The 25,485-nt window shown below is 44.2% G+C and overlaps 1 protein-coding gene and 1 long non-coding RNA gene across 6 annotated transcripts; both read right to left on the reverse strand.

Moving 5' to 3' along the window:
• Positions 1–1,658: 1,658 nt before the first annotated feature.
• On the reverse strand, positions 1,659–14,278 carry LOC309532025. Its single transcript, XR_014219526.1, has 3 exons — positions 13,196–14,278; positions 2,515–2,582; positions 1,659–1,829 (listed from the first exon to the last, which is right to left on the reverse strand). It is a non-coding gene; the product is annotated as an uncharacterized lncRNA (long non-coding RNA).
• A 4,779-nt stretch (positions 14,279–19,057) lies between these two features.
• Positions 19,058–25,389, reverse strand: NUDT8 (nudix hydrolase 8). Of its 5 annotated transcripts, none has more exons than XM_082221606.1 (5): positions 25,234–25,389; positions 21,638–21,900; positions 21,306–21,438; positions 20,891–20,968; positions 19,058–19,554 (listed from the first exon to the last, which is right to left on the reverse strand). In XM_082221606.1, exons 2-5 carry the CDS (start codon positions 21,892–21,894, stop codon positions 19,333–19,335), a joined length of 690 nt encoding a protein of 229 aa, XP_082077732.1. In that variant the 5' UTR covers positions 21,895–21,900; positions 25,234–25,389; the 3' UTR covers positions 19,058–19,332. The 5 variants fall into 5 exon arrangements, with proteins under 5 accessions (XP_082077732.1, XP_082077731.1, XP_082077733.1 ...); XM_082221605.1 differs by having other exon boundaries at positions 25,156–25,363; XM_082221607.1 differs by lacking the exon at positions 25,234–25,389 and adding an exon at positions 23,555–23,711.
• Between the last annotated feature and the right edge of the window lie 96 nt (positions 25,390–25,485).

Consider the following 25,485-nt stretch of genomic DNA (forward strand, 5'->3'; position numbering starts at 1 on the left):
GCTCATGATTAATTGGGGAAGGTGCAGCGTTTTTTTCTACCCCGTCTGAAGTTTTATGTATGACAAAAACTTATGCTGACAAAGAGCAAAAAATGTGTCCAGAGGCAACTGACGCATTTAGAAATCTGCAGAAGGGGAAAGGTGTGCTGTGTTTAGTGAAAACTTCAGTGTCTTAGACCTGTCCGGCAATGTAATGCTCACACTTCTGGTTTTTAAATTTTAAACTTTGAGCCCGTGTGTGGGAGAGGAGTGGATGTCTTTTCCAGTTGCACATTCAGTTTGTTTTGGTGTGTAAGGAAAGGCTGTGGCAGCCAATTAACTTCCCACACATGAAATCTCCAGGCCAAAGCCACAGCCATCTATGCCTTTTACACACTTCCTTTTGGATAACTACTGTCATAACCTGAAGAGACAGATGTTACTCCATTCAGCCCAATGTTTGTCAGAAAAGATTGCTTTGTTTCAGATCATGCCCATGTAGGGTTTCTCTTTTTGCCCTCTATTCTACGGTGCGGACCGAAGGAACAGTGGAGATGGAGGCACGAGGCTTTCTGTTGCTTCCTTTGCCTCGATGTATTGTAAATTGAAAGACAAGTGTATGTCTGATTAACTCCTTTACTCAGCTGCTTCTTGGGTGGACTCAGATGAGATGACCCGTTTATGCAACAACAAAGCATAGCTCACTCCATCTTCGATCCACCACCGCAGCAGAGGCTGGAAGAGCTATCATAGATACAAGGAACAACTGGTGGAAATGCCAAGCAAGGATCTCTTGCACCTCCACAAAGTGTTCCTGTAAATCTAGTTTTTGCCTGACACAACAGTTGCTTATGGGCTGCAGAGAAAGGCCTCTTTTTTACTACACAACTCTAGAATTATTATTATTATTATTATTATTATTATTATTATTATTATTATTATTCTGTCTTTACTTCCAAAAGAACTAGGACGGCCATGCAACATTACATCAAAGTCTTGCATGTCACACATCCCAAAATTTCCGTTTTAAATATAAAGCTGACATGGAAGCCCCCAAAATTTGACCTAAGCAGTGGAGGGGGGGGCCTTCTGGTGCCATTTTCCAGATCTAAAACAAATTTCCTCCCCCCAAAACCTGTTAGTTCTGCAGGAGAAAAAAATGCAGGTACATGTATAACTTCCACCATGGAACTAACAGCAGTTTGAGGGAGGAAGGGGTAGATTGGAGAATAACATGGTAGTGGGGATAATTGCCTATCCCCATAGCTCCAGTTAAATTTGGGGCACACCTGCAGCAAATTAAAAACAAATGTTAGGACATCCAGCTATGAGTCTCAGATTTTTCATTCTATGGTGTCCTTTTGTTTCTCATACTGAAATAATTGTCATGTAATTGCATATCCTGTATTCTTTTTGTAGATTCACCTTATTGACATGGCTTTCAATATAATTTCTTAGATGGGCTTTAATTAGTTTTCCTACTAGTAATAAACAACCTCTTATGCGTGGAACTGCTCCCATTGCTAAATCTTGCATAGCTCCTTCAACTAATGCTGCGTCTTGTTCCTATGCCCTGCTTTAAAATATGAAAATTGACTTTCTACAAAAAAACAACAATAACAATCTTCATATGTAATATTCTTTATGCTAGTAAATGTTTCAGAACATTTTCTGCCCTGGCTCTTGAACCACACTTCTTCCTCAGGCTTTGTCCCAGGCTCTTCTCTCTTACGAATTTTCTTTCCTTCTTTTAATTGCTTCTACAGACTGAGCAGTAGATTCAGCCATTTTCACTACTGGAGATCTATTTTCAGACCAGTTATAATGGGAGAAAGAGAAGCCCCTATGTGCTGTAAACAAAGCACAACAAAAATTGTGATGCCTGCCACACTTGGCCAACAAAGAGCAACTAATGAAGAAAAATGTGAAAGAATGTGAAAGAGGTAGGCTCTGGTGGTTGCAGCCTCAGCTGAAGAAAGAACACAGGCACCTGGGGACAATTGATACCTAATCCTTAGCTATTCAGATGTAAATGGTATTGCCAGGGGGGAGAGGTAGCAAGCAATTCCAAGCAGGGGAGTTGCTAATGGTAACCCACCACCACTGGGGGAGGAGAATTTGATATATTTTTCATCAACCACATCTACTGTATTATTTGACTGCACATTTATTTATTCATTCATTCATTCAAACATTTATTTCTATGCTCACTTGTTTATTTTTAGGGTGCCTCCAGACCGACAGTATTTTGTAAGTTTGGGTCAAATGCATACCAGAACTACAGGTTTGTGCATTTAAAGTGGATTAAAGGCCTCTGTCTCCAGCTATGTGCACACCTTTAAAGCACAGTTAAAGCACACAATCCAAGCAAATCACCCCACTAGCTAATCAAGATGAATGATCAATGTCATATAACTGCCCTGCAAACAAATAAGAATGAATTGTGAATATAATCTAACCTCTGCATAAGCTTTGTACAAGCAAATCAGGATCAATGTTCAATAAATAAGTTGTTGGAGAAGCCCATAATCTAACCCCTGTGTCAGCTTTGAATACACAGGTTGCCTGGAGGGGTCCAGCCTACAATGCCTGAGATCTCCAGGCTGGAAGAATAAAACCATATAAAAATGAATACTACTTGCAATAAAAACAAAAAACACCAGACACTGTAGATCACACCAAAATGACATCCAAACATTAAAAATGACCAAAGGCTTGGGGAAATGTTTTATCTGATTGGATGAATGACAACAAAGCTGGTACCAGTCAAATTTGGGCGATGGTGGAGTTCCATAATCAGGTGCCACCACAGAGAAGGCCCTCTTTTGCTTTTTATAAATTTATGATACCTGGTGGTGGGCCTCCCTAGCAGATCTTAGCATCCAGGCAGGAGTACATAGTGAGAGATGCTCCTTCAGGTAGTTAGGTCCTAAGTAGTTCTAAGCTTTATAAATTATTGACAATACCAAGAATTTTGCCCAGAAGTGTATTGTAATTCAATGCAGTTCCGCAAGATAACTATATTAATTCTACCCTGCCCATCTGGCTGGATTCCCCTAGCCACTCTGGGCGGCTTCCAACAAAAGATTAAAAATACATTATAACATCAGTCATAAAAAACTTCCCTAAACAGGGCTGCCCTAAACAAGAACTGGTGTTTTAAGGCTCCATCTAGCTACCCTGTTCAGTAGCTGTATAGCTCAATATTTTGCACTAGCTGAAGTGTTCACATCTTCTTTAAGGCCACACCCACAAAGAGTATAGTACATTTTCTGAAACTGAGTGACTGTGAATTACTGTGACCAAATTCCTATCCAGGGATGGTAGCAGCTGGTGGACCGGACAACACTAGCCAAAGGCACTCTGCACTGCAAACAACACATGTGCCTCTGATGACAGAGCTGGACCTCAGAGTAACCCCCAGACTAGATACCTGTTCCTTCAAGCGGAGTTCAGCCCTCTCAACAACAGGTTCTCTTACTAATCTCTGGATCAAACGACTGCAAAGGTCCCAAGTAAAGACACTGAGCTCAGCTGCTGTAGTGCTAACTGGTGCAAATGGCTGTTTGAAGAAAGAAGAGGTCATACACAAATGATTTCAGGCCATGCATGGGATTCGGCATGAAATAACGTGCTACAGAATGAGTTTTCCCATTTTCTGAAGCTGTCATCTCACGCAGTTCAAATGTTAGATATTGTGCTCTTTGCTACTGTTTCTTTTTCTGGGACTGACAAGATTCTGGATGAATGTACCAATAGCCATCCAGTAGCATGAAATCACATAGAGCACATTCTCAGTAAAGGTTGGAGATACTGTATCAGCATCAGTTTTGAAGTAAGACTCAACTGTCAGTCCAGTTGAATATTGTTTGTGGAACTGTGAGGGTCAGGATCTTTTCCTTTGTCTTAGACAACAACAGGGGTAGGCAACCTAAGGCCCGGGGCGGATGCGGCCCAATCGCCTTCGCAATCCAGCCCATTAAATGTCCGAGAATCAGCGTGTTTTTACATGTGTAGAATGTGTCCTTTTATTTAAAATGCATCTCTGGGTTATTTGTGGGGCATAGGAATTTGTTCTTTTTTTTCTTTCCAAAATATAGTCTGGCCTACCACATGGTCTGAGGGACGGTGGACCGGCCCACGGCTGAAAAGGGTTGCTGACCCCTGGCCAACAAAATGACTTTAGGGCTAGCTCTTGGTGTTTAAGGAAGCCACTATGCCTCATCCCTTCCCCTATCTGTGATCCAAGGTAATATTACCTACCTTGCAACACTGTAGTAAGGATTGCAGAGATAATGTATGTGAATAACATTTAGGAAATGTGTTGATAAGGTATCAATTGAACTTTGATATGGACACCAGTTATCTGGGTAGCATGTCAAGGAAGTCCTCAAGAAAATAAATTACAGATAAGTTGAATTGGCAAACACCAGCTTCAGAATACATATTTTTTGACACATAGCCAGTATTATTACTTAAAACCAATTTATCACACTGCTCAGAAACTCTGATCAGAATCCTGCTGTTGTTGTGCTAAGCAATGTATATGCTCTGAGAAAGTCACAGATCATAACCCCAGGCAGCTTGCTATGTTGGTGGTTAATTACAATCCTCTTTTATAAACAGTTATATTAATAACGTGAAGCACCAAGGACCACCAGGACCCTGCTGTGTGCTTTAGGGGCAGGAGGGAGACAGGAATAGATGCTGCTTGTCTCCAGATCCTCCCCTGCAGTGCTGGCAGGCAGTCTCTGTCTGTTTCTCAGACATTCCCTGCTTAACCTTGTTTTTCTGTCTTGCCCTGCTGTTTGTTTTCATTGGCTGTGATTTATACACGAACTTGAAACTCAAGGGAGAAGCGTCAGGACCATTAAATAAGGACTATTGTGTTTTCTTCCTCTTCTTTCTTGCAACAAAGGAGGGTTCGCATTTATTTTCAGATGTACAAATGCTATAAAGGGTGCATGAAGAACCCTTTTCATGAATCTAAATATAAACTGGGTCAAAGAAGCCCACCTTAGAAGAAAGCACCCTCAATCTATGCCTACCTCATCACAGCTATTGTGGTGAAGAGCAGACTGGGATGCCCAAAAGTTTACAGGTGGTACAGCTCTCCAGCACAGGGCAGCTTCTCATTTTAGTGCAAATGCAATAAAGGAGAGGAGATGACAGCAGCAGCAGTGCAGGGGACAGGGCTGAAATACTGGTTACAGTTTCACCCTGAACAAAATAATCAAAATGAGTTCCATGCTTTTGGAATTGGAACCTGAGAGGCTAGAAGCCCCTAGGTGTTATCACAGGGGAAAGGTGCAAACACTATAGAAACCTGTACTATACTGCTGATGGTATACCGTAATTGCAATATAAAAACAAGACTCTTGAGTTACTTGATTCTTACCAAGAAGAATAACATACCTACTTTATGTCATAAAAACCAACAGGTGGCCCTCTCTCCTTTTTACCAGATGTCCTGCCCCATTCCCCAGAAGTCCCATCTATTAATATATATTTTAGATAGTATTCTAAGTAGTTGTTCTATTTTTATCCAAGATCAGGCTGAAGCCTTTGTCAATTTTACATTTGTGGTACCAACTGAGGCAAGATTGGTTGTCACCAGAAACAGGGCCTTTTCGGTGCTGGCACCCTAGATATGGAACTTCTGGTGAAAATTCGCCCAATCTGTTCTATTGGCCTTTTTGCAAAAGCTTTATGAATTACAGTTCCCTCCTGTCATGCCCCATAACAACACCAACTACATCCAGTTGTATTAGTAATAAGAAAATAAAACATTAATGTGTCAGTTTTAAAAGTGTCATTTCACAGGTTCCCATGCATCTTGGGTGGTTTATACACATGGAGGTTTTTTGGTTGGTTGGGGTTTTTTTTGCTGCAAATGAAATAAAAATAGACCACGTTTTGTAAAAGTTTTGTAGATTCTCATGTTGTCTTCTTTATTGTACTTAACTTTTCCATCAAGGTTAAGTCCCAAACATAAGCCTACCAAATTTCATATAAGTTTGCATTCAATGTCCTCTTGCTCTTAGTGCTTAGCAACAGCAAGACATGCTGCAGTTATAAGACGCATAATTAAGTCTCTGTCCCTAAGATCTTGTGCTTCATCTGCAAATATTGAAAGTAGTGCCATTTGGGGATGTGAAGTAATCAAATGAAATGTAATTTGTTCCATTTCCTGAAATATTTTTAAACCAAAGTTTTTAATCAGTAGGCTTTCCCACCACATGTTCCTTCATTACCATAGTTTCTCCAGCATTGTGGAGAATGTATTTTGTGGAGAGGTATTCTTGTCTATTTAGCCGTGTGGAATGCAGGTACCCTCTGTAGCTTTAAGGTAGTTTCTTGCACACAAGCTTGAAAAGGATTTGTGGGCCACATTCTTCCACACAAAACATCATCATTCTCTTCCCACAAGTGTCTTTCCCATCTAGTCTACAATAGCTTTACAAATTAAAGAAATTAAACCTTTGCTCCTAGGGTCTGTTGTATATAAAACATTTTCAAACATGGTTAATGACTTTGTGCCTTGTTTGCAAACGGCTGTGCTACTTATGAAGTGAATGATTTGATGGAGTACCATCCAATTGTGGGATAAGTTTTGAACCATTGGTTGTATAGCTATTCCGTACAAAGGGGTGCCTCTTTTGTTAAAGGCTTTAAGCCAGAATAGGCCCACTGTTTCCCATTTTTAAAAAGGAATGTTGTATCTTGGTACCATTATCCACTGGATCACTTCTAAGGGGATCAGTGCCAAAGAAGACAGGCTTTCCTTTCACACCACAGCCCAATGAATGAGAACAGGTCAGAACTGGAACCCCACTCATGCTCTCCTGTGTTTCCCAAGCTCTTAGCTAGAGAAGCTCTCCCAGAACCTACAACCCTGCTGCCACGACTAGAATCTGACAGAGACACAAAAGCCATCTTGTAAAGCTCAACATATCTCGACCAGATTAGTTCTTTGAATCAGTACAACTGCCCACAACCCTTCTGTTTGGACTGCTTTTCAGTTGGCACTTACCCTGAGTTTGTTATTAGAAAGAGGGATGCCTTGAAGTGGGAAGCAAAACTTCAGTAGCGTCACCAGCCTGTAAGACCTGGGAAGTAATTCTTTCCCAGTCACAGTCGTTTAGGCCCAAGGTATGCAGTCAAGCCAAGTATTAAATTTTCTGAGGCAAGGCTTGTGAAGTACCATCACAGCAGGCCTACCCATCTGTGCAAAAGCTCAGCTGTAGCCCCTCTGACACTGACAGGAGCAGCAGTGGAATAAAACTAGCCTAATATCTTAAGTGGGACAAATGAGTTCCTGATCTCAATAGACCATTATTGGAAACTTTAATGGATCATTCCATATCAGCTTCAAGAACTCAAGTTCACTTCTGTAGCCTGCATGACTGATGAACATCAGTTTGGGCTAACCTAACTCTCAGATCTCCTATTCCTGGCTTGGAATATATAAGAATTTGAAGGTAGCTCATCTGTTATGATTGTATCCCTTCATACAGCCTCAAAATATGCATGCTCAGATGACATTTGCACTTAGCAATTAGCTACCAACTGTTTCCTCTCCTTGCTCCTGTGACTCATTAACTTCTGTTGAAAATAAACACTTCTGCAAATATAAAAAGACAGCTAAAATAACAGTTTCATGGGAAAGTAAATAGGAAAAATATTTTCTAAGTGCATCATCCATTGAGTTTACAAACTTCTGGCACATTATCGGTTAGTTTTGCCTTACAGCTGTGTGTATAAATAAATCCTACCCACTTCCTTGCTGTATCTGTAAAATGTCAGTGGGAAATCTGATCAGCTAGCTGAACCTGGCAAGCCTTTACCATAGACTGACCATTGCCACATGCACATGTCACGATAAGCCATGGCTTCTGGTTTATTGTGCATGATGTGCTGATGTGTACCGCCCCATCACTTCCACCTTTGGTGCAAGCAGGAGAAATAAACCAGGAATCCACAATTAAACTTGGCTTCCTGTTATATCTGAACCCAGGACTATAATTTGTTTCTCCCTAACAAGCCAAGATCACCAGTCGGCCTTAAGCCATAGTTTGTTATTGGCTAACAGATCCTGGCTTATTTTGGAGCAACAAACCATGATCCTGAATTCAGATGTAGCAGGAAACCAAACTTGATTACATCTTCCTGGTTTATTTATTCCATCTGCACCTAGTGACAATCGAAGCGGGAGCAATTGGGCACAGTAACTCACAGTACACCATAAGACCCTGGTTTATAAGAACATGTGAATGAAACCAATTAATGCATTTTCCAAAGCTGACATATTTGACAGTTGCATTGGTTGCAATAGAATGCACAGCTTTAGCTTATGTATGACGTTAGTTCCAATTTTATAAAACTGAGTTTACTCATGTGAATGTGCATTGGATTCCAGCCTCAGCTGTGTTAATCCATCTCTGGCTTGTGCTTTGTATCCACTGATTACTGGATATCTTCAAGAGGTGGCCTGCAACTTAGCCCATCAAGTCACTGTTTCTTCATCATACCCCACTTTCCTGGTGGCTGCCATTCCTATGGCCCAGCCACCATGTTTCTTGGAGGTACTGTGCACATGCACTCCACTATATAGTGATAAGCCCAGAATAACAGAGGAGGAAGAGGAATGAGAAAACTGCGTTGGCACTGAGGCAAGAGGCCAGGGGGCAAGGCCTGGACAAGGTAATTCACCTACACTAGGGAGCAGGGCTAGTGTTAGAACCTCTAAGAAAGGAGAGTCTGAGGCAGTCCTCTCCCTTGTTATCCAATATCTGGTAATGTCAAGAAGTTCTTCCTAATGTTTAGTCTAAGGTTGTATACACACTCCCATTTACTCTGCTTCCAGTACACTCCCACTGCTGGTTTGAAAAGCAGCATACACACAATAGCCACATTTCGTATCTATCCTGTCACTTATGGAATACTGTGTTTTGATGCATTTCCCTCCAAACCAGATTCGATCTGAACTGAGAAGAAGAATGACCTACTAGCTGCATTTTAAGCTGGAAATGTGTACACAGGCTAAATCTCCTTTCCTTTATTTATTTTTTAATCCATTGGCTTGGGTTCTATCCTCTGGAGCAAGAGAAAACGCATTTGCTCCATTATTTTTGTGACAGCCCTTCAAGCAACTGAAGACAGCTATCATATCACCTCTTAATTATCTCCTCTCTAGGCTATTCTCAGCCTCTTCTCCTAGGACTTTGTGTCCAGGCTCCTCACCATCTATGTCACTCTCCTCTAGACATAGATTATCATGTAACTATTAGCTGGAGCTGTTAGCCTGACATTATAGGTTATTTGAAGTGATCCAAGAAAGTAACTGTGACTTACAGAAGCAACAAATGGCACATGACAGCTTTCATTTTGCCAATGAGCAGTAACTAGCAACAGCAAACACGAAGCTACCTGCAATAAGTGATGACATACTGTATAAAAATCTCTGCTTACCTTTACAAAAACAAACAAAAAACCACAGCAACAGAATATGGATGCACGTTTTTGCAAAGGATCGCAACAGGTTCGCCAGCAATAACTGGTAGATACATTAAACTTTCAGTTGATTAATCAGGGATTTGGATATTAAGAGAAAACCTGTTGATGATCTGACACTCTTTGGGTTCATTAGGAAATGAGGAGAAAATATGAAAGATTTTTTTTTTTCTTTTAAACGATGAATAAGTAAAGGTAAAGGGACCCCTGGCCATTAGGTCCAGTCATGACCGATTATGGGGTTGCGGCGCTCATCTCGCTTTATTGGCCGAGGGAGCCGGCGTACAGCTTCCAGGTCATGTGACTAGATGCTGCTTATTGAATTCTATGCTATTTTGCACTTCTTTCAATATTGATGAAAGTTCAGGACATGGAAGACCAGGGTTCAAATCCTTGCTCAGGCATTAAGCTCACTGGGGGATGTTGGACCAGTCACTGTATTTCTGTCCAACCTACACTGCAGGGTTGTTGTAAGGATCAAATACAAGGAGAGCCCTGCACACCACATTGAAAAGGCACGTGTTTTGAGGTTTTGTAATAGAGACAGCCATTTAAATTTAATCAATTCCTAATACAGGAAAGAAATAGGAAGAAAAGATGGTGGAGAAGAGAATGCACACACATGGACAGATAGCCAGTACCAGTATAAAGTTATCCACAATTTAAACAACCTATTTCCCCCTTGGATCTGGCACCAGTCAAAAATAGCTATGGACTACAAGAAGGATTGGAAACTTGTGGTCATCCAGGTGTTGCTGAACTGCAATTCCCATTATCTTCCTTGACCACTAGTCATGAAACATCTGGAGGGCCACAGGCTCTCCATTCCTGGACTGGAATAAGTATATTAGTTGACAATAGGACTATGGAGGTTGCTGGGAGGTCCTTTTGGAGCCACAGCCTCTTCTGTTACACTTTATATTATTGTGATGCTCTAGAATAAGGGTTGATAGTTTAAAGTAAGAGGTAACTGGCTAATCTAGTGCAAGCCTCAAATTACCATAGAGCAGAGGTTTTGCTCTCCCCTGGTGCATCCAACACCTGAACAGACAAAGAGGTAACATGGAGCTGGAAATTTTCCACCCACCCACCATTTTATCCATAATGAAACTGGCAGGCTCAGAATAGTGGAAAGCTAAAGACAATGGCTGAGATCATCTACTTCTTTATATTTGTGTCCCTGCTGATCCAGCACTCCCTATATCACATCTGGAGCCCATTTCCTCTTTAATGCTTTAAGACCTTCGATGCTGATTATGCCTATTTGCTGTTGTGTTGCCTAAATATAAAGCATGAAAGACTGTTGAATCAGAAGTAACCTGCCGCTCTGAAATGCCTTAAAACAAGAATACTCAAAATTAGAACTGGAGTTAGCTTGGTTTGAGCTCCAAATGTTGAAAATATACCACATGCTGCACTCTCCTTATCCCGGGTATGTTGATGTAAACTCATATTTGTCATGTATAAAAATGGCTGACATAAGCAGCAGTTATTGCCTATGCCCATATACAGCAAACACATATTAATTTATCTAGTGAAAACAGCTGCTTACACCATAAGGCGCGGCATGGGTAGTACTAACATGCACAGCCCTGGAATAATTGCCTTTCACTTCAAGCATCTCAATACTTGCTGTGGAATGTGGAACATAAGACCCAGCCATCTGGACCCACAACTCTAATATCTCTCTATCCCAGGGGTGGGGGAATTATTTCAGCCCAAGAGCTACATTCTCTAGGGGCAACCTTGGGAGGGGGGCACATGCTGGTGGTGGTAAGGGCAAAAGATATGATCCTTACCTTTGTACAATAGGCTACTGTCCAGCCACACACAAGTCAGAGGGTCCTACGTGTACCCCTCTCCATCCAGGCCAACAAGAGGCATTCCTAGAGAGCCAGTGTGGTGTAGTGGTTAAGAGCGGTAGACTCGTAATCTGGTGAACCGGGTTCGATTCCCCGCTCCTCCACATGTAGCTGCTGGGTGACCTTGGGGTAGTCACACTTCTCTGAAGTCTCTCAGCCCCACTCACCTCACAGAGTGTTTGTTGTGGGGGAAGAAGGGAAAGGAGAATGTTAGCCGCTTTGAGACTCCTTTGGGTAGTGATAAAGCGGGATATCAAATTCAAACTCTTCTTCTACTACAGTCAAGGACACATTCCATGGAGTCCAAAGAATTGGAGGAAGTATGAAGCAGCAGGGCCAATGGGGGGAGGAGAGACAGCCTCGGAGAGTCCCAAGGGCCAGACGGAGAGGCCTGGAGGGCCACATTGGGTCCCTGGGCCTGACGTTCCCCAATTCTGCCTGGTGCTTGAAAATGATACATTTTGTTCTTCACAGAGATTCTGAGGAAATTGCTTCAAATATATGCTTAATATTTCTCCTTGCTTCATTGCACGTTGTATGCAAACAGCTTTAACTGTTTTGTCTTCTGTTAGTACAAAGCCAGGCCCTTCCGCTTCAAGCCTCTCTGATCTGTGGCCCAGATTGCTTTGGGTTATCGGCTGGAAGCCTCAGTGCCATTTGGAACCATTTTAAGTGCTGGCGTAAGACTGAATCATGACACACTTCATATCTGCTCCATCACCCTCTCCATTGTGTCTTTTAGCCAAGTTAATTCAAAAACAATGTGTGAAGCTGTTCAAAACCACACATTTCCTAATGTGAAATATGGCACACCTATTCTTACAGAAGGCTGAAATATAATCTGGAAGTTCTTTCTTCCATTTCCCTGCCCACTGATTTATTGAGTGCTGATGTGATCCACTGGCCAAAGGCTAAGTTACGCGGTGTGTTAGGAAATGCTACGTTTGACTCGTAACTCAACCACAAACAGCCAGCAAAGTTGGAGCTATCTGAGACCTTTGGTTGTTACTTCATGAGCAACTGTGTGCATATGGATTTGGGTTATAAAGGAATCCAAACACCTAAATCTCTTTCCTTGAAATCGTGTGTCCATATTTGCTTCCCTGTGCACAACATGCTTATTATGCCACTTGTTCACAAATGTGGTAACAGCAAAAGCAAAAGGCCACCTAGAAGCAGTATGGATAGAGGGCAGGACTAGTGACAATCATTCATTTCCCTACTTAAATTTCCACTGGAGTTAAAATTAGTTGGCTCTGACTATCAGTGGCTCCGGCTCCCTGCCTTCCACTCTAACAGATCCCAATGGGTGCCACAGAAACTCAGCCACCACTGCATTTATACATGCTTTGCTCTGTGGAGAAATTATCTGTGACAAAAATCAGTCAAAACATGCCCATGTGCATTTTGGTTTTTTACTCCCACAAGCCCGTTGTCATTGTTTTCAACAGCAGCAGCGCAATATATTGGTGGGGAAGGTAGGCATTCTTGCTGCTGATGAGGGATAACTATGTTTTTCAGTTCATCGCAATTTTGCGAAGAGGGGACTAAAAATTGGCTTGTTGGGAGAGGCAGAGAGAGCACACACAACACCTCAAAATAATTAACACCAGCAGGTTCACAAAATGGTATGGTGTTGCTGAGGGAGGGTAATATAGAGTGTTTGTTTCCATTAATGCAAAATGTCTACCTGATTAGAGAAGTACCTCTGGTCCAATCAGTGAAGGACTTTGGGGCAGATGTCCAGCGCTCTGCTCAGGAGAATGAGCAGGTGGATCCCCACACATGGGGGGGGGTTGCCACATTTTGAAGTAAGCGATATTTAGCTGCGCTGCACATACAGTTCTCCATTTCCCGCAAGGGGTAGTCAGATCCAGGTTCAGCCACAATCTCCTTCCTCATGAATAGAGTATTGGAGGTGTTCTTGCGACATCTGTTTACAAATATGCACACTGAACATGGTGGGAGCAGGCAAGCACCAAGACGCCATAAAACAACAGCACCAGAATCAACTTCCTGTTGCACTTCCTGTTCCTCTCCCAATAAAGGCCATCCCATTAAAGGGTGACCAAAGGCCATTTCATGCTCAAAACCAGACCTGAACCCACTGGAATGGGTTTAGATATCATTGGCATGACTAGGAGTTGTGTGAAAGGCCCCTAACCCAGGTCTTGAGCCCCAATATATAGAAATTTGTATGTGACTTTTAAACAACTTAAAGGAAGAGACTTCTCCAGCACAATGTTTTTCCCCCTCATTTGAGGCATAAATGCCACACACTCTGACTTCCTGTGTCCCAGAATATGAACAACCTAATTCGGGATAGGAATTCTGGCTGCTTCTCTAGCCGTAAAAGTGTCCTGCTTTTTTGAAACACAGCTTCCAGCATGGCTGCAGGCCTAAGAACAGGAGTTGTACTGTCCCAGCGGAAAGAAGAAAATCCCAGCGGGAGCCCAGGGGTCTAGCCTGAAGGCAGCCAAAGATAGAATGAAAATGTCAAACTGTTAAAGAGCATTAAGTATTAAAAATTGGCTAGAGTTACTCAGAGAGATTATTATGAACATTTGGTCCTGCTAAATAAAATGATAAATAGTTCCTGATTCAGCAGAATACATAAATTTAAATAGAACTAGTCCCACTAATCCCACAGGATGCTTCCCAGATTAAAATTACATAATGTAGACAAGGAAGAATTTTGCTCAGTGGAATCATAAATTGCCTGGGTTTAAGAGACAGTGGACTTAGAAATAAGACCCCTTATAAAATATGGTAAACTTCCCAGACCAGGAGGAGGCAAACTGTTTTGACTAGGAGCTGGGGAATGGGGCACAATTATGTTTTAAGCTTGCTTGATAGGCTGCAATATTATAATGTGCACACACAGACTGTTCTCATATAGTAACCCATATATGGTGTTACAAGTGTGTCCATACTCTCTTAGAAAGCATGTTTAGGGTACACAGTAATGTCTGTCTGCCATTTTAGCACTACTACTAATAGTAGTAGTAGTAGCAGCAGCAGCAGCAGCAGCAGTATACCACCCTCCATCCGCAGATCACAGAGTGGTTCAAAACATAAAAATGCAACATGAGAACACAAAACACAAAACAAAACCAATAACCCCCTTCCACAAACACCTTTAAAAGGCCATAGACTCAAACAAAGGTCTGGTTACAGAAAAATGTCTGTTTTATTAGAATACAGAACACCCACATTGGCTGCCATATTGAATTTGGATAAATTAACCCTACTATTAATCACCTAGGCCCTCCAGATGCGGCACAGACCCCTTCATGCCCCCCAGACCACCCCTCCAGGTATCACTTCTTGTTCCACATTTCATGTGAGACAAAGGTGGAGGGTTGGTGTAACTGCTACAGAGTTGGGAGGGGGCTTGTAGTGATCTATGGCGAGGGGAATCTAGAGAGAGGGGAAGGGCAGGGAAGTGGGGTAGCCTTCTGTAAACTCTGGCCCCACTAGCATATGGTGCCTGCCATATTATCCCCAAGGGAATGCAGCCCTCAGTAGAAAATAGTAATATTAGAAAATAGAAATAAAAAACCCTATAGAAATAATAAGATATAATACCTGTGTGTATGGGGAATATTCTGTAGAGTTTATCACATACTCCTTCCTTCTATCCGGCAACAGTTTTAAAGGAATGTTTTGTGTGAAATTTAAGCCCATCATCCTATTCAAGATCCGCCACCCACAGTCACAATAATCCTTGGTGATGGAAAGCTTTAGATTAATAGACAAGACTTTGCTTTCTGCTGCTAGCCACTGCTAAATGGTGTTGTACCAGGATAACATGAAAGAAAGAGAGATATTCCAACTGGTAAGCTTCAGCTATGAATTCCAGAAATAGGTTCCCTAAAAGGCTGGCTCTGTAAATGTAATGGCAGGTGGCTTGTTCAGCGGATGACTAGCCCTTACTTGCAACCGATGGTGCTACTCAGGGCCAATTATAGATATACAACACTTGGAGAGTTGTTAAAAAATGAGGAGTCGAGGTCTAGTCTGGGGAGGAGTCCAAGGATGGAGAAGCTCATACCCAATTAAGGTAGGGAACCAAAAAAAGTCAAGGACTTCCAAGAACCATGCGAGTCTATAACTCTGTAATCGCAGTGCAGGGGCTAGTCAGACCCACCCCAATAACATCTGGGACATTAGTGTATTTTGTGATAATGTCACAAATCCACAAATAATGGAAGCTGGCTTCCAGAGCACCATTCAAGTACAACTATCAGATTATTGAGAACCCCAGCTGTCATTTCTAAACAGCAAATATCTAGCTCTCATTACAAAGACAAGCATAAAGACTTGAAGGCAGCATTTTCCTCTGAGGGGTCTGGGAGCATCCCCCCTCCAACAGATACACAGCGTGCCCCCTTTCCTGGAATATATTCTACAAAGCTTGGGGCTCACCATGGGCATAACTAATGTGTCCCTCTGGTGTGGTGCTATTTCGGCTACCTAAGGATTCACCTCTGGAGAATGAGTTTGCTATTAGCACATGTATGTGTGTGTGTGTGTGTGTGTGTGTGTGTGTGTGTGTGAGAGAGAGAGAGAGAGAGAGAGAGAGAGGGAGGGAGAGGGAGAGAGAGATACCTGCATAGATAAAGTAATTAAGCAATATGTTTTGTCAACTTGCACCATTCAATCTTCCTCACTGGAGGATTATTGTCACTTTAATCTCACAGTATTCCAGTGTCACTGCCTGACGCTAAAATCCTTCTGCTGAAACATTTAAAAAACCCACCCAAAATAACAAAAGAACTCCATACACACAAGCTTAACAAAACACCTAACAATTCATCAGACAGCTTCTTTGTGAGGAAAAAAATGTGTGGAATGTTTCTTAAAGGGCAGGTGGAATCGATCCAAGTAGTTCTATAGCGTAAATTATCCTAAATCCCTCCCTTCTTCAAGGAATGTGTTATGTGCAAGCTTTTAAATGCTTCAGGGATATAATGTCAGTTCCACTCCATGCTGTAGCTGACAGCCTCCTTGCTGCTCTTCTGAATAAGCAGAATTTGAGAAAGTAAATACTTGCTGTGTTTGCACCTACAGATTCCTGTGACTGAGAAGGCAAGCACTTTCTTGCAAGCAGCAGTTGTGCCAAGATGTGTCAGAAGGTACAGCGCACAAGCACTTTCTTCAATTTTTCTACAAAATAGCTGTGCTGAGATGCTCAAAGTTTTCAGTAACAAGAGGATAACCAGGGCCGGTCAGCCCTATCATATGGCAGGATGAAGACTCCCACCGCAGGCAACACCATGAGGGGGTAGAATATGAAGGCAGGAACTGGTGTCTAGATGTTGCCACAATACTTTTTAAAGCACTGCCTGCACTGGGCAGGGTCTGCTCTTTGGGATCTGCTTCAGTCTGCAAATTGTCTTGAGCCAACACTGAGCAATAGCAGGAGGGACACTATAGATTTTGCTATTTAGAACAGATTCATTTTTAGCAGATTCACTTTCATAAATGGATACACTCTTTGTTCTTACTCTGTTTCGCTCAATATGACAATTCCCTCCTACTAAACATACCAGCTTGATCCAAATACATTTATTTGGAGCAAATGGAACTGCAACCCCAACGTTATGGAAAGTTCCACAAAGAACACTAAACAGTAACATCAGTAGCACTAAGTTTCCATGCAGCTTTGCCATTTCCTGATATTTTGAGAAAACATGAGCAGATAAAAAGCAGGTATTTTAATATATCTTAAAATGATTAACTATTACTAAGAATGAAAATGTAATATTAATGCACCCTCATTATTAATATAGTGACACTGACATACATGACACTTTACAGTATAAAGTATTTTTTTTTTAAGCCGTGCCCCTGCAAAGTCTGAAAAGTTTGCTTTCTAATTTTGGCATTTGGACAAGAATGAAAGAAAGGGGAGAAAAGGGAGAGGGAAGGTTGACAATAAAAAGGGGAGGCTTATGAGCAGTGGTAGGAGGTAATGAAATATAGAAATAACTATTCTTCCATTTTAAATCTATAGCATTAAAAGATGGGGTTACCCTTGGCTCAAAAAGGGAAAACAATACTAAAACACTGAAATTTATTCATCTGTTTATAGCCTTTTCTGTCCTTTTATTCAGTGGCCTGAAAGAACCTATACAGATCTTTCCTGTGGAACATCAGTTATTTGATTGCTTGTCGTTTTCCTCAGTGAACCAAATGAAGCCCATTTTTGGAACTAGTCAGTGAATTTTCAAGCATGGCCCAGGCAGGGGATTCCTGTTATTGAGCTCTCCAGAGACATGCCTCTGACTTTCTGCCCCAGTGATTTCATCCAAACAGGAAGGCCAGCCTGCCTGTCCCTCTGCAGGAGGTAGTCAAATCTTGCATTCCTCTCAGGGGGAAATGTTGCTGGGAGGAGCAGGCTGTTCTCTCCAGAGCTAGTCGCCCTGGTGTCCCGGCTGTCTCATCAAACTCCACTCTAAGGAGCCGATAAACCACCAAAGAACCCTCTGGGTTATCTTAAGGTGGCACTGCCACCTATTGACAGAAGAAAGTAATATTTTAAGCCCTGAAATTAAGAGTACAGTGGTACCTTGGGTTAAGTACTTAATTCGTTCCGGAGGTCCGTTCTTAACCTGAAACTGTTCTTAACCTGAAGCACCACTTTAGCCAATAGGGCCTTCCACTGTCGCCGCGCTGCCAGAGCACGATTTCTGTTCTCATCCTGAAGCAAAGTTCTTAACCTGAAGCACTATTTCTGGGTTAGCGGAGTCTGTAACCTGAAGCATATGTAACCTGAAGCATATGTAACCCGTGGTACCACTGTATATACTGTATCTGTAAACTATCACAGAGAGGCATATGCACTTCACAAGAAACAGCTTCCTCATGGATATCAGTTCTAAGCAGAGATGGTTAAATCAATCTTATGTGAAGCACCCCTCAAGCTGCTGGAGGCAAGGCTTCTGAGTCATCCTCTTCAATGGTGGGTGAGAGCTGTGTATTTAACAACTCAGCCTCCTCCCCTCACAGTCTTGGCTCCCCCAATAACCTCTTGACAAAGCATCTTTTGGGACCCCTGGTCCTACAAACTGTCTCCTGACCCTCAATGACAACTTTTCTGGGAAGCTGTGCATGATCACCTCGCAAATCCAGAGGGGTACGAAGGACCAGGGGGCAAGATGTCCCATGCCTTGAAGACCCAGGAGCTCAGTGAATCACACAGCCTGTGACCCAGACAAAATTCAGATTTAACCCGGTACAAAATGGAACAGGTGTTTAAATATTCCCGTGTATGTTAGCGAGTCACAAAACGGTTTGATTCTGAAGTACACATAGTTCAAGAAATTCTTGTTCAATCCACATGGATGACCTAAACTCAACTTCCACATTAAATGGACATGGATGAAAGGGTATGGAGATTGTGTGCTTGAATATCAAACAAATTCTCATATGCATGAGGTGGGGAAAACATGTTGTGAAGGCAAGTACTAGAAAAAAGCCAAGCATCCTGGGTACCATAAACAACAAGATAGGGATCAACATTTGTTCACAGTTCTGATCCATTATATGGACACCTAAGATCCTTGGCAAATCCTTGTTTAACTTGACCTGTCAACAAAGTGCTACTGAATGGAGCTGGGCTACTGTCCAGTACCAACATCTCTTTTGACTGCCTACTGCTGTGTTCTGTCTTCAACACATTCACAAATACCTGCACCGAGTTCCCAGTGTGTCTGTTTATTCAAGGTCTATTCATAAACAAGTCTGGCAGCAGCTGTTAGCAGAAGTGGCTAGGCAATTCGTTCCCCGACCACTAACGATGAAATGCAATTGCACCAGGAGCAGGAGGACAAGCCAATTTCTGTGTGCCGAATAAGAGTGGACAGACTTGCGTTTTGAAAATACTCCGGTGACTTAGGAAAGGGATTAGCACCACCTGCATCCAAGTCCCTTGGCAAACATAGAAAAGGGGAGCAGAGTTTGGTAGCCAAGGTCAGCGTCTGCCCACCACATGAGTCCGCCTGCGGTATGCCCCTGGCACCAGCAATTCCAGAGTTAATTCGGTGAAGATGGCTGTGAGACCCCATACACGGTGAGGACCGTGCAGGAAGACAGGAAGTGTGTGGCTGTAGGTACCCTTGTGGCAGAAGTTAGTGTAGCCCTGGTTCTCTTCTTGCAGCAAGTGGCGAAAAGACAGTGTGAAAACGGCCTCAACCTGCAAATCAGAGGGAAAATAGGTGAGGAGGGGCAGCGCAGATCTCCCAGATTAGCTACAGAGCCAATGGTTCCTTTTCCAACTCCCAGCTGCCCAGGAAATCACCACAATCCACTCCCTCATTCCCAGCAAGCCTTCCATCCAGACACTTTGGGCCTAGCAAGACATGACAGCAGGGGCAGCTAACAGGCCATATGCAGCCTGTTTTCTGTGCCCCTCAAAGCTGCCCCCTTCTTAAAATTGCAGCTCCTTTTTTCTAATTTATTATTTTTGTAATTATTATTTTTGTAATATTGCCAATTTATTATTTTTATGAGGTTTACCCACACCTGTGTTGTCCAGCTATCCTGTTACCAGTTTCACATTATCCAGTGTTGTTTCTAGGAAGAAGTCCCCACAAATCATCTTGCTTTACAAGTAAAATGTCTATGCTAATAAAAAATGCTGTGTGTTTAATTCTGGATTCGCAGAGCTTCTGCAGCAGCACCAGTCACTACTCTGCTGCTTCAGGAGCGGTCAGGTTTCCCTGCTACTGCCACTACCACATGCTACTGTTATGCTTAAGTTGATGAGAAAAGCTATGATCTTTCATGGTCACTTTCAAGAGCAGCCAAAGGCATTGCAACTGTTAGAGCAGCAGAAGAGCGAGTTGGGAAGTGATGGTGGTTGTGGGGACAGCAGCTTTCATGGCTGAGAGCAAGTGGCAGTAAGGAGAAGGAATTAACAAGAAATAACATACTTGTGAGCATCCCAAGCTGTTTCAATTGCTGCAACTTGGATAGTAAAGTACCAGAGGGACTCATGAGTAGAGGGAGAAAGTGGGGTGGTAGTTGATATGAGAAAGAAATGGAAGAATAGATAGACAGACAGACAGACAGACATATAGACATATATATATGCAGTGTGTATGTGTGAGTGTGTGTGGAATCTAAACGAGGACAGGGATGAAAGGCACTTATCCGCCAAAGGCAATGGAATTAATTTTGGGGGAAAGAGGGTGAAATTTTATTACAAGATCATAAATTAGTTATTAACCATGGAAGACAATGGAAGTAATGCGGGGTAGATGTGAGTGTGGGTTTTTACTGTTTCTTAATGAATTAGGGGGGAAATGAAGTCACAGATTCTTAATTATAGAGTAAGGATTCTGGGATTTTCTCAATGCCCATTTTCCTATGTCACGCCCATTTTGCTATGTGGCCCCTGAGGACATTTTCAACCCCTAAAAGGGCGAGCCGCCCCTTCTGCGCTTTCCCCAAGCATCTCCCTGGCAACACAGCCAGTAAAAAGAACATGCCAGGAGGTGTCCTTGTGCTGCTTTGGCTCTTTCATTCACCTCTTGGGGATTAGGCTTCAGAGTCAGGCGCTCCAGAGGACCCAAGTTGGCTAGCACAGGCATAACCATCATTTTTGTCTGAAAGGAAACCAGAGTTTAAAACCAATGAATTCCAGACATCCCCGTTGCTTTTTTGCTGCAAGGCATGCTCCAAAGTGATAAATACTCATGCAAGCCAGATGCCTTCCCTTGCCAAACACCTTTCTGCCCCTCAGGTGAACATCCTGGCCCACAGCAATACTCAAGAAAGTCCTTCATCGCTCTCATCTGACACATCACTCCATGATCATCGCTTCTCCAGGTAACACGCCCCCCCCCAAAAAAAATTCTGAATATTAGTCCCAGCTCCTTAACAAAAAAACCTTCCAGTGTAAGTTTATCCTTGGAGATTCTAGAACCCCCAAATAGACATTACCTTATCGGGTACAGGCATCATGATTCCCCAGACGCAGTCCTCCTCTACCCGCAGGCCCAACTCTTCCTGAGTCTCCCTGAGTGCTGTGGCAATGGGATCCCGGTCAGAGCTGTCGCGCTTACCACCTGGAAAACTGCAAGAGCAAAAGAGAATCCTTTTATAAAGGGAAATTCAGGACCAGAACCAAGGTTGTGCCAGCAGCCTTGAGGGGAAATAGCTACGCTGTGGCAACTGTCAGGACCTCAGGAGGGTTCTGAGGTCCAGGAAAGAGCAAACGAAAAGGATGATGGGAACTTTACCTTAAAAAGAGAGAGTATGGGGCTACCAAATACCTGACAGATCCTTTGTGCACACCAGTCAAGGTGCTGGACCTCAGCGTGTACAGGATGGCTGGGTCCCCAGCCACACAGCACAGGGGCACCAAAACAGCTGCTGGCGCAGCTTCTTGTCTATATCGGTTGGTAGACGCCTCAAGCTGCCCTCGGCAACGCTGCTCGTTTTCCCAGGTTAAGTATCTACGAACTGGGCCCATGCTGGCTATGGGCGCAGGAGGCCTGCCGTGGCAGAAGTGGCGAAGCGTTGGAAGCATAATGCCCTGCAGGGAGGAAAGAGGAAGGAGCTGACTTGGAAACAAGCAGCCGGCACTGAAGAAGGAAGGGGACCGTCCTGCCTGAATCCTGAACTTCACAGCACCCAGGGAGGTTGGTTATTTTATATTCACATGGGTCCTCCCACACCATCAACTTGCCCCATACTCCTTTGTCCAGTAATGATTTTACTGTTAGGCTGTGATCCACAAGGGTCTGCTAAAGTACAAGGGGAAAGGGCAGGAGGGTGGAGGGAAATTAGTAAAATGTATTACTCAGAAAACAAGCACTGTCCTTAGACGTGGAAGGACAGTGTTTTCCTGTCAAATCTGTGCCAAGGCCAACTGCAATCATTTCAAAATCCAAGGTTGCAAAACAATAAGAAAAAACCACAATCTCTCCCCCTTCAGCACAGATTTTTTTATAGGGTTTTCAAGCAGCTACCCACAAATATAAGTAATACCGCAGCACCACCCTGGACGGCCACATATATTCACCTAACGATTAGGCTAGCCTTGCCTTAGGCAGCATTGACTGTGCCCAAAATCATTCAGATCTAGCAAAAATGGTTACTGCAGATGATCTGTTATGACAAAAGATCTGTAGTCAAGGAGTCAAGAACAGGACAGAAATTTCTCTGAAGTGAAATGTCTCTGAATGAGGGATTCAATAGGGAGCATTCTTGCAAAAAATGAAATAAAAATATATTTCCTGAGGTAGAACTAGATATTAGCACTGAATCTTTTTCACTCTGGAAAAAAAACCTCTCCCATGTGCTAGAATTGAAATTAAGTGGCATATTCATTAGGTTTGCCTAGGTCTTCTATACTTTTAACAAGCGCATGGCATGCAGAAATTTAGCAGGGTAAACTGCAGCTTTCAATAAGTCCTTCTCATCGTGTCCAGCACAAGGTGGCAACTATGCCAAGCTGCTGTTTGAAATACTTTAGCACCAGGCACACTTTCTTTTTAGAAACTCCTGATCCACTTGCAATTTGAAGACACCCCTGAAATGCCAGCTGCTCAAATGTGGGGTGAAGGACTGGAACCAGAAGTCAGCACAACTGGGCAGCTGTCAAGGCCCAGCATACACCAGGACAGCCTTTGCCAACCTTGTGCCCTTAGAATATTGTTGGACTACAACTCCCATCAGCCTCAGCCAGCACATTTTTGGATCACAACCCTCATAGTGGGAACTGCAGTCCAACATTTGGAGGGCATCAGAATGGCCAAGGCTGACTCTGGAGGTCCTACTAATGCTAACCAGCTGTTGCTCAGGTTTAGCACACTCCGCATGTTGCACAGAAACATCTCCTCCTACCCAGGTGCTGCTCACTTGCCTGTGAACGTGGAAAGGTGAGTGGCAGTTGAAAGGAACAGTTACTGCTGTTTCCCATTAGTCACCTGGCTTCTCCCTCTGGGAAGTATGGCAATAGGGAATGGGTCTGCAGTGCTGCAAACAAAATGTGGAGGCTCCTTTCTCTACACTGTCACCTTTGCTATCTAGGTGGCCCCACTGGGGCTTGCCAACACTGCCATGCAAGGGGGTGAAAGGCAAGAGCTCTTACTCTCCCTCTCTCCCCAAGAGGCAATATGGGCAAGACTGGGCACTACAGCACAGCCTAGAGAAGCACGAACATCTCTCACTGCCAACTCACTCACCCTCTTTCTCAGGCAATGCAGCAGGACCCCACAGCATATGGTAGGAGCAACACCCAGCAAGCAAGTAGAAGTGGGCAGGGCGGCTGCAGGCAACTCATCCTCTGTGTTAAGCAAGCAGGTAGGGCCTCCCAGAGGGGAAACACAAATACAGTAGGTGGTGACAGCAGCCTTGCACTGGAGGGGGGCAACTGAATGGAAGCAGCCTTACTAAGTGAGAGTGGCCTCCAGCTGCTGATCTGGTGTGTCAAATGGCAGCAAGATAATAGTTACTTGATTTAGGTAAAGGTACCCCTGCCCGAACGGGCCAGTCTTGACAGACTGTGGGGTTTGTGCGCCAATCTCACATTTATTGGCCGGGGGCCAGCGCTGTCCGGGGACACTTCCGGGTCACGTGGCCAGCGTGACATCGCTGCTCTGGCGAGCCAGAGCCGCACACGGAACGCCGTTTACCTTCCCGCTGGTAAGCGGTACCTATTTATCTACTTGCACCCGGGGGTGCTTTCGAACTGTTAGGTGGGCAGGCGCTGGGACCGAACAGCGGGAGCGCACCCCGCCGCGGGGATTCGAACCGCCGACCTTTCGATCGGCAAGCCCTAGGCGTTGAGGCTTTAGCCCACAGCGCCACCCGCGTCCCGGGTGATTTAGTATTGCATTTTTACTGCAAGGGCAGGAGGTACTTGTGAGATTTTCTGCCTCAGGTGCCAACTTGACTTGCCTGGCTTTAGGTGGAGTGGGAAGTGTTGTCGCTCAATCTTTTAGGCAGCAAAATGTCTTGGGAGATCCCCTTGGAAGGTGCTTTTTGCCTGCTTGTGACATCTCTCTGGGAGTCGAAGCAGGAAGGATTGGGGTCACTGGGCCCAATCCCCAGGGCCATACTGCCTAGATGAGGACCCTCACCAAAGGCATGCTGCCAACACCAACATCCCCCTCCCCACCGCTCCCATAGGCAAAGCCTATGGGGAAAGAGAGATGAAGAATCCTATTACTGTACTGCAGTCGGAAGGGACCCCAAGGGTCACGTAGTCCAATGAAGGGATCCCAACTACATCATACATGACCGATGGCCATCCGAGCTCTGCTTAAAAATAGAGGCTGAGCACTTCTCCTCCACCACCGCCTCATGCGATGTGTTCACAGTGGTACCTCGGGTTAAGTACTTAATTCGTTCAGGAGGTCTGTTCTTAACCTGAAACTGTTCTTAACCTGAAGCACCACTTTAGCTAATGTGGCCTCCCGCTGCCACCGCACGATTTCTGTTCTCATCCTGAAGCAAAGTTCTTAACCTGAAGCACTATTTCTGAGTTAGCGGAGTCTGTAACCTGAAGCGTATGTAACCTGAGGTTGGAAATACTAAACCCGCCGGGAAATGCACTGGGAGAGGCGCGTTGCAGCAGGTCGGGGTTTGTTCGCGCCTAGTCCGGGAGGAAAAGGTCGGCTTTTAAGCCCTCGACGGTCCGCCTGCTTTGATCTCAGCAGGGCGAAGGCTCTCAGCCCCGCTTCTCCCCCTGCCCCCAAACGACCCCGGCCCCTGGAAGAGCCCCATGGCAGCGCTCGGGGAGGAACTTCCCGCCGCTCCCCATCTGCCCGTCCCCTCAACCAACATGGCGGCGCTCGGAAACGCTCCTCTCCGCGAGCGAGGAAGGGGGCGCACTTCCGCCAGGCAACAGCATGGAGGTCACCTTTCCCCGCGCCGACGAGCGTTCTTCGGTGAAAAGACGCGCTTCTTCCCTGCCGAAAATTCCGGCCGACGAGGGTGGACGGAGGCGCCCGCATCAGCCAATGAAAGCGGTGGGCCGCGGAAGCCACGCCCACGGCTGAGAGGCCGGCGGCCGCGACGACTCCCCGCCCTCACTCGTCCTCGGGAAGGAGGGAGGCGGGGGAAGCGCGGTCTTATATAAGGGCGGATAAAAGGAATTATTACATGGGCGGCG

Source organism: Podarcis vaucheri (genome assembly GCF_965113315.1).
Source record: "Podarcis vaucheri genome assembly, chromosome: 1".
NCBI lineage: Eukaryota > Metazoa > Chordata > Lepidosauria > Squamata > Lacertidae > Podarcis > Podarcis vaucheri.